This window comes from Taudactylus pleione, unplaced genomic scaffold (assembly GCF_031769625.1).
Source record: "Taudactylus pleione unplaced genomic scaffold, aTauple2 ptg000366l, whole genome shotgun sequence".
Classification (NCBI taxonomy): Eukaryota; Metazoa; Chordata; class Amphibia; order Anura; family Myobatrachidae; genus Taudactylus; species Taudactylus pleione.
The window spans coordinates 3,884,558-3,897,318 of record NW_028284767.1 but is presented as its reverse complement, the minus strand read 5'-3'; the positions used below and the strand labels follow the sequence as shown (position 1 = coordinate 3,897,318).

Genomic DNA, 12,761 nt, shown 5'->3' with positions numbered 1-12,761 from the left:
AGAGCTCTGGATGCTCTTGCTTGACTAAAGGAAACCATACATCAGGCGTCCAAACTCACGATCCTGCGATCGGATTTGAAACGCCGATCGGAAATACCTCCATGTTTCTTCTGTCATTCGCCTGTGCCCTCTAAATCAGACTCACGCATCCATCATATTTGTTTTGCAATTGTGCCCTGACTGTGCCATTCAATTTTCATTTGAAAAAACTCACTACTAATGATTGCCTTTTGCACAGATGTTCTTTAATACTGTATTTATATTTATTCTCATAGAGTTACTACAGTATGCTGGCACAACTGTACCACATTTATGCCATCTCAGCTTTACAATTATTCAGAGGCAACTGTTTAATTTGACACCAATGATTAATTTTATTATTCTCTTATAATTGTCTTGTGCTTGTGTTTATGTTGAATGGTCTCCTAGGTCATACAATTTAGCAGATTCTTCTATAAAATGTATTTCAGGTAATGGGGAGTTATTTTACCAGTGGTCAAAGGCAGTCCAGATCCGTACAAACCTTGACCTTGTCCTGGACTGGCTACAAGGCATAGGACTTGGCGATATTGCAGCTGAATTCTTCCGAAAATTGTCAACAACAGTAAACTTGTTGTGCATTCCTAAAACCAGTCTCTTAAAGGTAAGAGGTTTTAAAACTGTTTAGCTTTTCCCCTTCAAAGCTGAGTTTGCGCATGAACAGTGCTACACATTATGGGCCTAATACTGAGGTGCATGCATTGTTCGATGCCGTACGTGAGTGGACGATGTTTTTAGTCAATGCACTGAGCATACAGTATGTCCCAATGGTTACCGCACATGGAAATGCACGCAGATCCATGCAGTTTCTGTGGGCATTTCTGGGAGTTAACATGAGGGTGGCTAGCCTGACGCGGGTGTGTCGCAGTTGCACTGATCCCGATGTTTAGATGCCATAGGAAAGGTGCAATCTCCGATAGTGTCACAGCAGACAAACAAATCTTAGAGAAGCTATAAGCAATTCCGAGTCATATGCATCTCTGTTATTTACCACCGATGGCAGAATGGACATTACTAAATGACAACAGAGTATTTGCACATAAGAGAAACATATAGTAACATGGGCATGGCAGCGGCGTGAGGCCAGAGTTGTGACCAGTGGCTGCTCCAGTAAATAGGGGAGCCACACCAACTGCCAGTGAGTTCCGGGCAGCGTTTGGAAGGGCAGTTCGTGTGGCTCCCCTATTTAATTTTGGACTGCGCTGCAGCCTCACCTCTGGAGCCATCACTGGTTGTGACCCATTCTGCATATGCCCAGTGTAGTTAATTTTCAGTCGCGTCTTCTGAACCTAGCACAGGGTAGGTGTAAGTGTAGTTAATAGTGATGACAAATGCTCTCGCGGCATGAAGATTGGGAATGGGGTGATCGTATGGTAGCTGGTGGATTGTCTCATAAGATCACTGTAGGCGTCCGGAATTGTGATCACATTACATGTTACGGAGAATCGGGCCCATTGTAATTGAAAATGATTGTATTTTTTGTAGCTTTTGTGTAGAGGAAGGATGACTCTCTGCTCTATTGTTTTCACTGGATACATACTGTATGCAGACATTCTTTATTAGCACAGTAATTATATGGGGTAATTATAGTATATACCTTACTGGCAATGCAGCAACACAGATAGGAAAGGGACATTGTATTAATGTTTTAAGACTGTTCTTTCGGGGTGTTCATTTATGTCAGACATGTATATACAGTCTAATGTCTCCTTGTCAGCAACCAGTTTGCTATAGTAACAGTAAAATAAATTAATAATACAGGCCTGGCCAACCTGTGGATCTCCAGCTGTTGTGAAACTACACATCCCAGCATGCCCTGCCACAGTTTTTGCACTCCCTAATAGCAAAACTGAAGCAGTGCATGCTGGGACGTGTAGTTTTAAAACCGCTAGAGAGCCACAGGTTGGCCATTCCTGGAATACATGGGCAGCTTGCGAGATGTTTTTAATTTTTTGGTGAAGTATATGTTATTATTGGTGACATATGTTATTATTGGTGAAGTATATGTTATTAATGAGGCTACCTAAACGAATGCTGCCTTCTGCTTCTCCTGCCCAGCATTCTTGGAGCAGCCTTCGGAGTGATTACTCTGCGCTCAGCAGTGCACAGCTCAACCACTTGTTAGGAAACTATCATCTTGGAGTGGGACGATCACATCCAGCTGCTTGGGACCCTCCCGAGGTGGAAAAGGATGAGATCACAAACAGTGAGTTCACTGAGTGCATCTGACCTTGCTCTTTGCCCTATTCTCTTTGATTCAGTTTCCTTCTAACTCCTCTAGATATTGATGTTACTTGAGACATTTCATATACAGCTCATCTTACAGCTGCGATGCTGGAGACAGAAAATGTACATTATTATTTGTTGAACTGTACCCATAACATGAATATTCAGCTTATGTGTCCAATAAAAAAAATATAGTTTTAAGTTAACACCATTGGCAATTTCCCATATACATTACCAGTATTCCTGCTAGTGGACCACAGTCTACTTGGTCTGTGCGACAGACAGGGACTAGATCAATGACTTGTGGGTGATAGGACAAGTATTATGGCTAATAAAGGTTTCTTAGTATAAAGACTCCGGTGGTCACGGTTTTGTATTAAGGAAGTATACCCTCTGACCTTTCAGGTGATATTACATCTTTTCTTTCCAAAATGATTCTTAATTCATTTTAAAAAAAGTTTGTAGGAAATGGAAAAATACTGGGGAAGGAACATAGCAGGAAGGGTCTAATGCTGAGATAGACGCAGTGGCGAGGTCGGAAGCAGTGGAGCAATGTTTTTATCGTGCGTCTGAGTTGCACTGCACATGCCTCCCGATTTTAGCTTGAGTCGCAGGTTGCAGAAATGTAATGTCTGTTCCTGGACGGAGACTGGGAGTGGTTAGATATACACACAGATGTTGCAGGCGTGTCACTGAAAGCGGTTGTGTACAGAGACGCAGCCACTCACATAGCAGGCCATACTCAGACGGAGACACTGCACCCATCAAAATGTGGTGTAAGACGCACCAGATGGTAATGTGACAGCTATGGATGCTGCAAGTGGGCGTCTCAGTCCTTGCACATGTGGATGCACGGTTGTACACCAGAGAAGGGCTTTGTAGCGATATTAGCATAAAGTCGCGGACATGACATCTTGCAAACGACACAAGGATGGCAGCAACTGCATCCGACTCAGAATAAGGCACATTGTGTGCCAAATCATAAAACATTTCTTTCACTAACTTACTTTACAGTCTTATGCTGCCCATCCACTAGGCGATTAAACCTAGCGATTGAGCGTTAACGACCGTCGTTATTGCTCAATCGCTTGGAAATCGTCCGCAAATCGGGCAGTAAAATGTCCTAAACGACCAGCGATGCGCGATCCCGTTGGTCGTTTGCGTCGTCCTGTTTTGCCCGTCAATTAGTCCTTATTGGACATCGTTATCGTTCAATCGTTCATGCATCGATGCACGTTTTCAACGCCGGAGCGACCAACGACCAACATATGAACATATATAGATTTAAATAAATAGCCCACTTTTATTAACTGCTTTGAAAATTGTTATTCTATGGTCGTTGGCGTTTTGTGCAATCGTTCACAAATCGTTCATGCACATGAACGATAATGATCATCAGGAATTGATGAACGATTTGTGAAGCTCTTTTGGTCTTCCATCTTTCAGGGACAAGTCTGCTAGTGGATGGGCAGCATTACACTATAGCAAATTCATCTATTTAATTATCAAATTGAAGGGGCAATAATATTAAATACAAAACACTTGGTTTTGTATTTAATATTATTGCCCCTATAAATCAAGCATTCAAAACCACCGAAGACGCAGCAGCTTTAAAAAGCGCAAAACAATAAATATACCCCTAAGTGTTATGTCATATATTTTTGTAGTAAGAATAGCAGAATAACAGTTTTCATAGGTTTATAAAATGGCTCTAATAATACAATTACATTATTGTGAATAAATAACACTCAGTGCATATATTATTATTATTTTTATTACTACTACTATTATATTTAATAAACTTTATTTATAGGGTGCCACAAGTGGTCTGTAGCACCGTACAGAGAACAGTACAACAATATTTTTCAGCAGGAACAAGCAGGAACTCAGGAGCTGATTCAGACCCGGATGCTAAGAAGCGTTCGCTCCTACCCTGTGTATGCAAATCCAGCGCATGCCCAGCAAGGCAGGCGATTGCACGCTAAGGCATTAGCGCGCCCACTATGTCTTGGTGTGCAATCACTTTGTGTATGCAGACGCCCACCAGCCTGTTATAAGATGCCCACATGCGCCCGTCATCTCCTGGAAGTGCATGAAAACATTGGTACATCGAGCACCATCGGATGCATTCGCAGCGCTTGAGGTAGACTATACCCTGCCGCGAGCACTGCGATCACTTCATTGTGAAATACAACCAGGTGACGTGTACTATGACTCTGCCTGTTATTTATGCACACCTCTTAAACTGTTGTGTTATTTTGGTCAGGCACGCCTGCGTTTACATCTACATTTCCCCGTTTCTCGTTGTCAGCCCCTGTTACCACTCACAAACGGCTTCTCCTGTCACACACTCTGGTGAGCTGTCTATGCTCGGCGAGCGAACGCTTCCCAATCTTTCGCAGTGGCTTGTGCACGCGCATTGCGATACATACGCATGCACACAATGCGAACCATCGGTAACTTTGAGTGAACGCTTCTTAGCGTCCTGGTCTGAATCAGCTCCTCAGTTCCTGAAACTCTCATTAACTATGACGTATATATATATTTTCCCTAAGATAAATTTTATTTTAAAGGCCCTTTATATAAGTATATGTAATATATTTATATAATTGTTTTTTATAGCTCCACCTACTGTAGCTCCGCCCACAGTTACTGAATCTATTTTTCTATAAAAAGTACATACAGTAGACAAGTAACAAATAACACTACAACTCTTAGCATGCCACTTATGGAAACCTGTTCCTATTAGCATGGGCGCAGATAACGGATCTAGGTCGTCAGAAGATATTAAAACAAGGAAGGAGTGGAGTCTGGGGGCATAGAGTCCAAGGAGGAGGTGTGGAGTGTAGCTGATGTGCAAGAGAAGTAGGTAATGAGAACAAGAGGGTGGAGGGCCCTGCTTATGGAGCTTACAGTCTAAAGGGAGGGGGAGACAACTGGAAGAAATAAGGGGTAAATTAACTAAAGTGAGAGGTTTTTTTAGAAGAGGAGATGTTGATCCTAGCTATTCTCTTCTAAATGTTAAGTCAGGCTTGCCTACCCTCACGAATATCGAGTGCCACTCCCAGCCCCCCGGAAAGGCAGGCAAGCCTCCCGAAAGCCGCCATCCCTCCCCATATTAACTCTGGGGGGGTTTACCCCGGCATTGTGAAGAGGGGGCGGTGGCCGCAATGATGCGATCTCGTGGCCATGCCCCATCCCACCCTGGCCATGCCCCCACAACAACATCACTGTGCGGCCATGCCCCCCCTGTAAGCTGATGTTCAGCTCCCTCCCGGAAGGAGGGAGCTGAATGTCGGCAAGTATGTGTTAAGTAGAATATGATTGGTTGCTTCTAAAAACTCTAATTTTAGTAAATATAGCCCAAGGAGTGAGCCAGTGTAGAGTGAGCTAAGGGCAGGAAGCAGGAGTGGGAGAATTGGAGAGCGCAAAACCGTAACTACGCGGTGACAGAGTTAAGTTTATGGGTAACACTATGCAGAAAAATACGATCAAACTTCTGAAAATGCAGTTTTCAGAGATTTGACCGCATTCCCCATATGCATCCAAGTCCGGAAAGTGAAAATGTCCGAAAACTGTTCCCAATAGACAACCTGAGAATTCCCAAGAGGGATCCAAAATTTATACCTCCCAGTGTCCCCTGCTGCCCTCGCATACGCAAATTGGCAGACGCGCATGCAGAGAAGGACTCCGAGGTCATAAACCTGGAAGTCCTCTCTTCGCAAGGGGCAGCTTTTATGCACATGAACATTGGCAGGATGCATCTCACCCCATATCTTATAACTCTGATCAAGTGACCCCATGTTAAAATGACCAGTGAAAATAATAAGGCGTATGAATGAATAGAATATGAAGGAAGCTTTAAGTGCAACCTCTAGAGCAGTGGTCAGGGAACAGGGGTAAATTACCCCACATGGGGTAAAAGTAAAATTCCTGGGGGTAATGGATGGACAGCCGAGCATGCATATGAATCATTCTATAATATAGAATGATTCATATGCATGCCCGGCTGTGTCGCAGGTAGGCTCTAAGCCGGATGCCCGCTGAGATGTTATTACCAGCGGGCGCCCAGCTCCTTCCCTGTAGCGCCACGTTAGCCGGAGGCTGGAGTTCTCCTCTGGCTAGCTAAAACTTCTACATCATATCGTTGTGCATGCTCCATTTCTAAGCAACAACATCATGCTGGCTCTGTGACAGAGCTGAGAAACAGGAGCTCAGACCAAAAAACAAGGCTGAGGTAATTTATGGAGAGTCCTCTCTAGTGTTGGGGGTCCATGGGGAATATTGTGGGTGTCTGAGAAAGAGTGCTTCCTGACCAGCTGGTAGTTAAGGCTCTGGGTCTAACAGTCAATCATAGATGGCAAAAGAATAGTTACTTTTATAAACATCACTTACTGTATATTTAAACTATATGAATTACTAGCACAATAAATGAAATGACCTTTGATTCACCCTTCCTATGCTGACAGCGAGATGCTTCATTCCAGTGCTATTGTCGACTCCACACACCTGAGTGTGACAGACCTTAATACCAATGTTGAGGTCTTCACTATACATGGTGTCATTGTGAAGGACACTAGGAAATGCACCAGCAGGCTCAACTGTTGCTCTTACATTGCTTTATGTTTCCAGCAGGAAGTAAGAGAACATCTTGCACAAAGGTCACAAACCATCTGTCCTCTAATTAGGAAATATCCCAGGTGTTAATCTGAAAACAAATGGTAGATTAAAATTTGAATTACTTATGTTTTCTTTATATTGTACAAAATAAGGATTACATTAAGTATGTTGCAATTTTAAATGTTTAAAGGGGAGATTTACTAAAGTGAAGCTTGGCTTTTGGCACTTTCAAAAGGAGAACAAAATATGCAACAAACTTTTAACTCTGTATCAAACTTAATTGAGGAAGGAAAGGGGGATGGCCTAAAAAGTAATAAATCCCCCACACCTAGCGAGCATTGGTACAAAGCTGAGTAATATTGGACTCCGTCTTGTACCCCTGGTCGGTGCATACTAGGGTAATACTGTATCTGATTACTAAGCAGGATTAGAGACTGTTTCTGATTGGCTGTGTGCAGGAACAGTAATAGGCTGTCATTGAATGCTGGCATTTATAGTACTACAATAGATTCCACTACATATCTACAGTATTACCCTGGTCCCCACCAGCCAGTGGTACCCGAAGAGGCCTAATGCTACACAACATTGGGCTGTGACACTCTAGGTGTGGGCCCCAATAATTTTCTTTGGGTTCCGGTAATCTAGCGTACATTTATCTGGACCCCGCATATTGAGAGTTGGGCTGTTACAAAATGTTAGTGATAAAACGTCTGGTTTTACCATTTCATTTGGTCTAAACCGCATGCAGTTCATGGGTTTGTGAATGGCCATATAACGCATCGCAGAGAGACAGTCCAACCTATAAAGTGCAAAATAGTAAAAAAAAAAAATGCAACTATGTTTATATGGAATTATTCAAAGTTTTTATATACTATATTTAGAAAGAGATATTATAAAATAAATATTACTTAGTTAAAACCAATACAAAGATATTGTAGACAAATAAAAGTTCTTCGATATTAAATACACTTTATGTATTTTGCTGTATTTTATAAGTTACTCCTATTTGTTGCCATGCAAACTTCCTGCAATTAATTGGTAACATGTCACTATAGGTTGCACAATCTAATTTTAGTCAATGGGCAATAAATCCTAATAATGCATAAAGTACACTCTGTGCCAAATTCCTGCTAGATAAATAAATATAAATTTGTTGAAATAGAAAGTCCTCCATGCAATTATGTTCACATATTTTACTACAGATTGAGGAAAAACAAAACATTTGTACATTAACCTGTTAGTATCACGTGAGCATATATACATGACTGTAGACAATGGGCGCCAGGAGTGGGGGGGTCAATTACAAAGTCATTTTAAAGTTTATTTAATTGGAAGTTATGGAATAAAGGGGTAAGAAGTAAAGACTTTGTTGCAGAGCCGTAACTAGGGTAGTGCGACATTTGCCATGGCACAGGGCACCAGAGGGCAGGGGTTGCTGTTTGGGCATGTAAATTTTTTTGTTTACAATCAGTCTCACTGGTAGCTTGAAGCTTCCTCCTCTGTTATCCCTTGCATCTCCTAGCTGCCCCTATCTCCTCCCTGGCCAACTCCCCCTCCATCTGGCCACCTCCGAAAGAACATTCAGTCACATCCTCCTTTATTTAGCACACATTTCAAATACTGTCATACCCGGGACTCAAACCTATCACATCTGACCTGTCAGTCAGACTCCTTATACATGAAGCTATCTGCCCCACATTTCCTGATGACAGTCCTGAACTCAGCCAATGATTCCCAACCCAGGTTTTACCAGCACACCTTGAGTACCCTTGTCGGTGAGTTCAGCTGCCGGCGCAGAGTACATACACGGATCTCTCCGCCACTGATATTTGCGGCATATATACTACAACCAGATTTCTCATATCCCTTCCCAATGAGGTAACACCCCTTTTTTGGGTGCACATCTTATGTCCCTATATGAAAAATAAGGGGGGTGCGAGTGCTCTTTCTGGCCTGGGCACCAAAAAGTCTAGTTACGGCTCTGCTTTGTTGTCATGCATACACACTTTTGCACAGCACATCTCTATAAATTTTTTTCACCTCTCCAACCACTGAAGCCCACTGTTATCTTGTGTGGGCTGCTCCCAAGCATGGAGAAGAAGCATAAACCTTGGTGGACCATCATGGCACACTGGTGCAAAATCAGTGCATTGGGTGTGTTTTGTAAATAATCTCCACAATGTCACCATTGTACTCTGTATTTCAAATGTCAATGCAGTGGTTCCAAAGGAAATCCAATATTCCTTTATATATATATATATATATATATATATATATATATATATATATATATTTTTTTTTTTTTGTTTTGTTTTCTTACAGTACTTAATATTTCAGTTTGCCCAAATCAATCATATATATATATATATATATATTATACTTGAGTATATGTTCCTCTGGGCACATCACAAAAGACTAAAACCTGGTGTTGTTGAGGCATAAACAGTTAAAGATTTAAGAATAATGTCTGCTGGGCTGTATCTGTTGTATTACTGTATTCTGATTATTTTTGTCTCCAGTATTCTGATTATTTTTGTCTGTGGAGCAATTTTAGTCATAGGTTAACCCTCTGTCGCAAACAGCACAACACCACACAAGTTTCAAACAACAGACTAACCAAATACTAAAGCGATGTATTACCATGACAAAGCATTAACAATTAGCACTTGTAAAGCTACAGCGATGGTGCAATGGTATGTAACAATACATTGCACGTGCTGTACACACTGCACGATCCGTTGTATGACTCGCAATGTATTATTGTTACATGCTACATGTAACTGCACCGCTTTCTTCATTGTATCGTCCCATCTGCTGTGCAGAATAGCAGATGGGACGATGTGATAAATGACTGTCGTGAATGACGGATTGGGAGTACACACTATATGATGCGTACGATATATTATTCCAATCTGCATGGGAACGATATGTGGTATGATATATAGCGTATATAATGTGTACCCAGCTTAAGACGATAAAAGAAAAATGGTAGTCTTCTAATAGCATTGCTTAACTCTTTTGTTGCCAGAACTGTTTCTAAATATATTTTTTTTAATCTTCCCACTGTTTGTTCGCAGCAGATATTTTCGAGAGCTTCACTGATCACCCTCCACTGATTCTGCCTTGCGACAACTTCCGGCTGCAACTCTCCCAGCCCATGGCTAGCGATGCCTTTCACAAACAGCTATGCCAGCTGCGATGCTTCGTATGGGACCTGGAGCAGAAATCACTGCCTGCTAACCAGAGAGCTTTGTACAGGGTGGAGAACAGCCAATAAGAGCACAGTGACTAAAATGTCACTCATAGATAACAGAATTATGCTCTATCTGACTCAGCTTGCCTGAACTGTGTGTGTCAATAAAAGGACATTAGTCAGTTAATCCATTATGGATGAGAATAAGCAGGTATACAAACTCCTTATTGTCATTTCCCTTTTGTGATACTGGCCTTGTATTGGACTTGAATGGACACCGCGAATTAGGAACCTAATGACGTGAGATAAGCACATCCTGTTTTGGATATCTGTCTAGCCATCTCATTATCTTACAGGATATCTGTTCGGTTACACACAACACCTACTACATTTAAGTATTTAATGCTAGAGTCATTTACTTTTAATTTATAGCTTTATTATTGGAGGTCCTTGTAGATATGCCACACTGTGACTGTTATGTACTGTAGCGCTTGTTCTAAATACACTTTTGAGCAGCTCCTGAGAAATGTGTGCACTGTATGGGGTAGAACCCAATTAATTACAACTCATCTGATGTCAAATTGGAGAAGATATTTTTTATGTATATATTCTCCACCTTCACATTACTAATGCTGGCCATACACGCTACAATTATCGGGGCGATCCGCCTGATATCGGCGGATCGCCCTGATAATTGTAGCGTGTGTGCGGGCGACCGAGGGTTAAATATTGCTCGGTCGGGCATGCAGGATTGTCCAGCATGCCCGTCCGATGCGATATTTACCCGGTAACTGTCGGCCGCATCCGGCAGTGTATGCCCAGCGCGGCCGACAGACAGACATTTCCTGTGTTCCTTCCTACGGAAGGAACAGGGAAATGTCTCCTCCCCCGGGGGCGGAGCGCGGATGTCGGGCTATACACTGTGAGATTTCTCTCACAGTGTATGCCGGCGACATCTGCGGCTGGCAGCCGGCCAGATAAAATGTCTGTCGGTCTGACAGACATTTTATCTGGCTGTGTATGCCCAGCATAAGCAACTTACATTTTGTTTTATTTAGCAAACAAGTTTGTAGCATTCATTTGATTGTTTTTTCTTTTTTTTTTCTTTTAACTGATTATCTGGTAAAGTTGTTAGGACATGTCATAGTGAAAGCATTTTATTGAAATGTTATTACAATTTTCCTGCATACAGTGGTATAGTTTTTTATTCTCTTGGAAATAGAACAATGAAGATTGACCCTTTGATAGCAGTATATATATATATAAAGCACATTTAAGGCAAAATATAAGTGGTGTTTTTATTTCCCAATAAAACATCAGCACTGTTAAATCAAACAATAGAATCTGTGTACATTTGAATCTCTATAAATATGGAGGTGCCATATTCGTTGAAATACATGTGGGTCTTCAGTGTGCACAACGCCATAAATTATCATAGTCATCATGTTGAAATAATTTTCAATGCTATTATAAAGTATATCTGACTAATGTCCCTAATTCACATCCTTAATTTTATTTGAATTTTAATGTTATAAATTAAGTCAGTGCCTATGAATATATAGAGAAGTTTAATTAAAAATAATAACTTAATGTACAATTATAAATAAAATTGGCATTTACAGTATAAGCTCATTTCAAACACTAACAGCCTGGGCCTAGAAGCCAGAAAAGCACTTATCTTATGTAAGGTACAGCAATCTACATATGTAGGGGTTCCTATTGTCTAGACCACACCAGGGGCGGGAGCATCAAGCATGGCATTTTGGACGTGATGCATCCCACCAATGATCGCATGCACACTGGTGTTTAATAATGCTGTATGCATGAAGATTTATACAAAGGACAGCTCTCTCGATAAGAGCTTTCCTGTGCAGTGTGGGGACTTTCAGGTTTATGACCCAGGAGTCCTTCTGCGAATGCACGGCCATCGGCCAGCGCGAGCCACGGGGGACCAGGGAAAAGCTCTGATAAGAAGCACATAGGCTTCTATTAGGCAACACCATCAGTAGCATCACTTTCTGGAGCTTAGTGCATACAGTGATTGCAGTGAAACCTCTGAAAACTGTATTTTTGGAGGTTTGACCACATTTTTTGTGTTGATGCATCCCGTTCCAGGGGGTATATTTACTAAAGTGCAGGTTTATTGAGGTGGAGATGTTGCCATTAGCAACAAATCAGATTCTAGCTATTATATTCTAAAATATGCTAGATAAATGAAGTAGAATCTGATTGGCTGCTATGGGTAACATCTCCACTTCTAAAAACCTGCACTTTAGTAAATATACCCCCAGGAGTCATCTACTGTATCTAAGCAAAATTAATCTTGGCGAGGATGAAATGTATCTTTACCGCAACTGCAATAGAGTAAGTAAAACATACTATACAAACAAACATTTTAGTTCAAAGAATGAGACAAAAGTGTTTATTCTGTGTAACAAAGGCAAAAATAGCCCATAACAGGGAGGCAAGCATAGATTAATAATAAGTAGAAATTGGTATAGTAACAGGACAACCTATAGAATATCCATAAAGAAAAAATACCCAATTAATGAGGCCATGAAGTCACCGAAGCCCAGTGCTGAAGAAGAGCATAGAATAAATCTATTATAGCTATATAAATGGGGAACAATAAGGGTAAATAACATGATGATAGGGTAGGAAGGGTGTGGGCGAACTGCCCACG

The 12,761-nt window shown here is 41.4% G+C and overlaps 1 protein-coding gene across 3 annotated transcripts in view; it reads left to right on the top strand.

Annotated features, from left to right (window-relative positions):
- RASIP1 (Ras interacting protein 1) overlaps positions 1-11,471 on the top strand; it is a 96,489-nt gene extending 85,018 nt beyond the window's left edge. For 2 of the 3 annotated variants that reach the window (XM_088444478.1, XM_088444476.1), the window contains exons 10-12: positions 471-643; positions 2,098-2,245; positions 9,963-11,471. In XM_088444478.1, coding sequence (XP_088300604.1) covers positions 471-643; positions 2,098-2,245; positions 9,963-10,162 — 521 coding nt within the window. In that variant the 3' untranslated portion in view covers positions 10,163-11,471. The remainder of the gene's footprint in view (positions 1-470; positions 644-2,097; positions 2,246-9,962) is intronic. The other variant, XM_088444477.1, reaches the window with a different exon arrangement.
- The last annotated feature ends 1,290 nt before the right edge of the window (positions 11,472-12,761 follow it).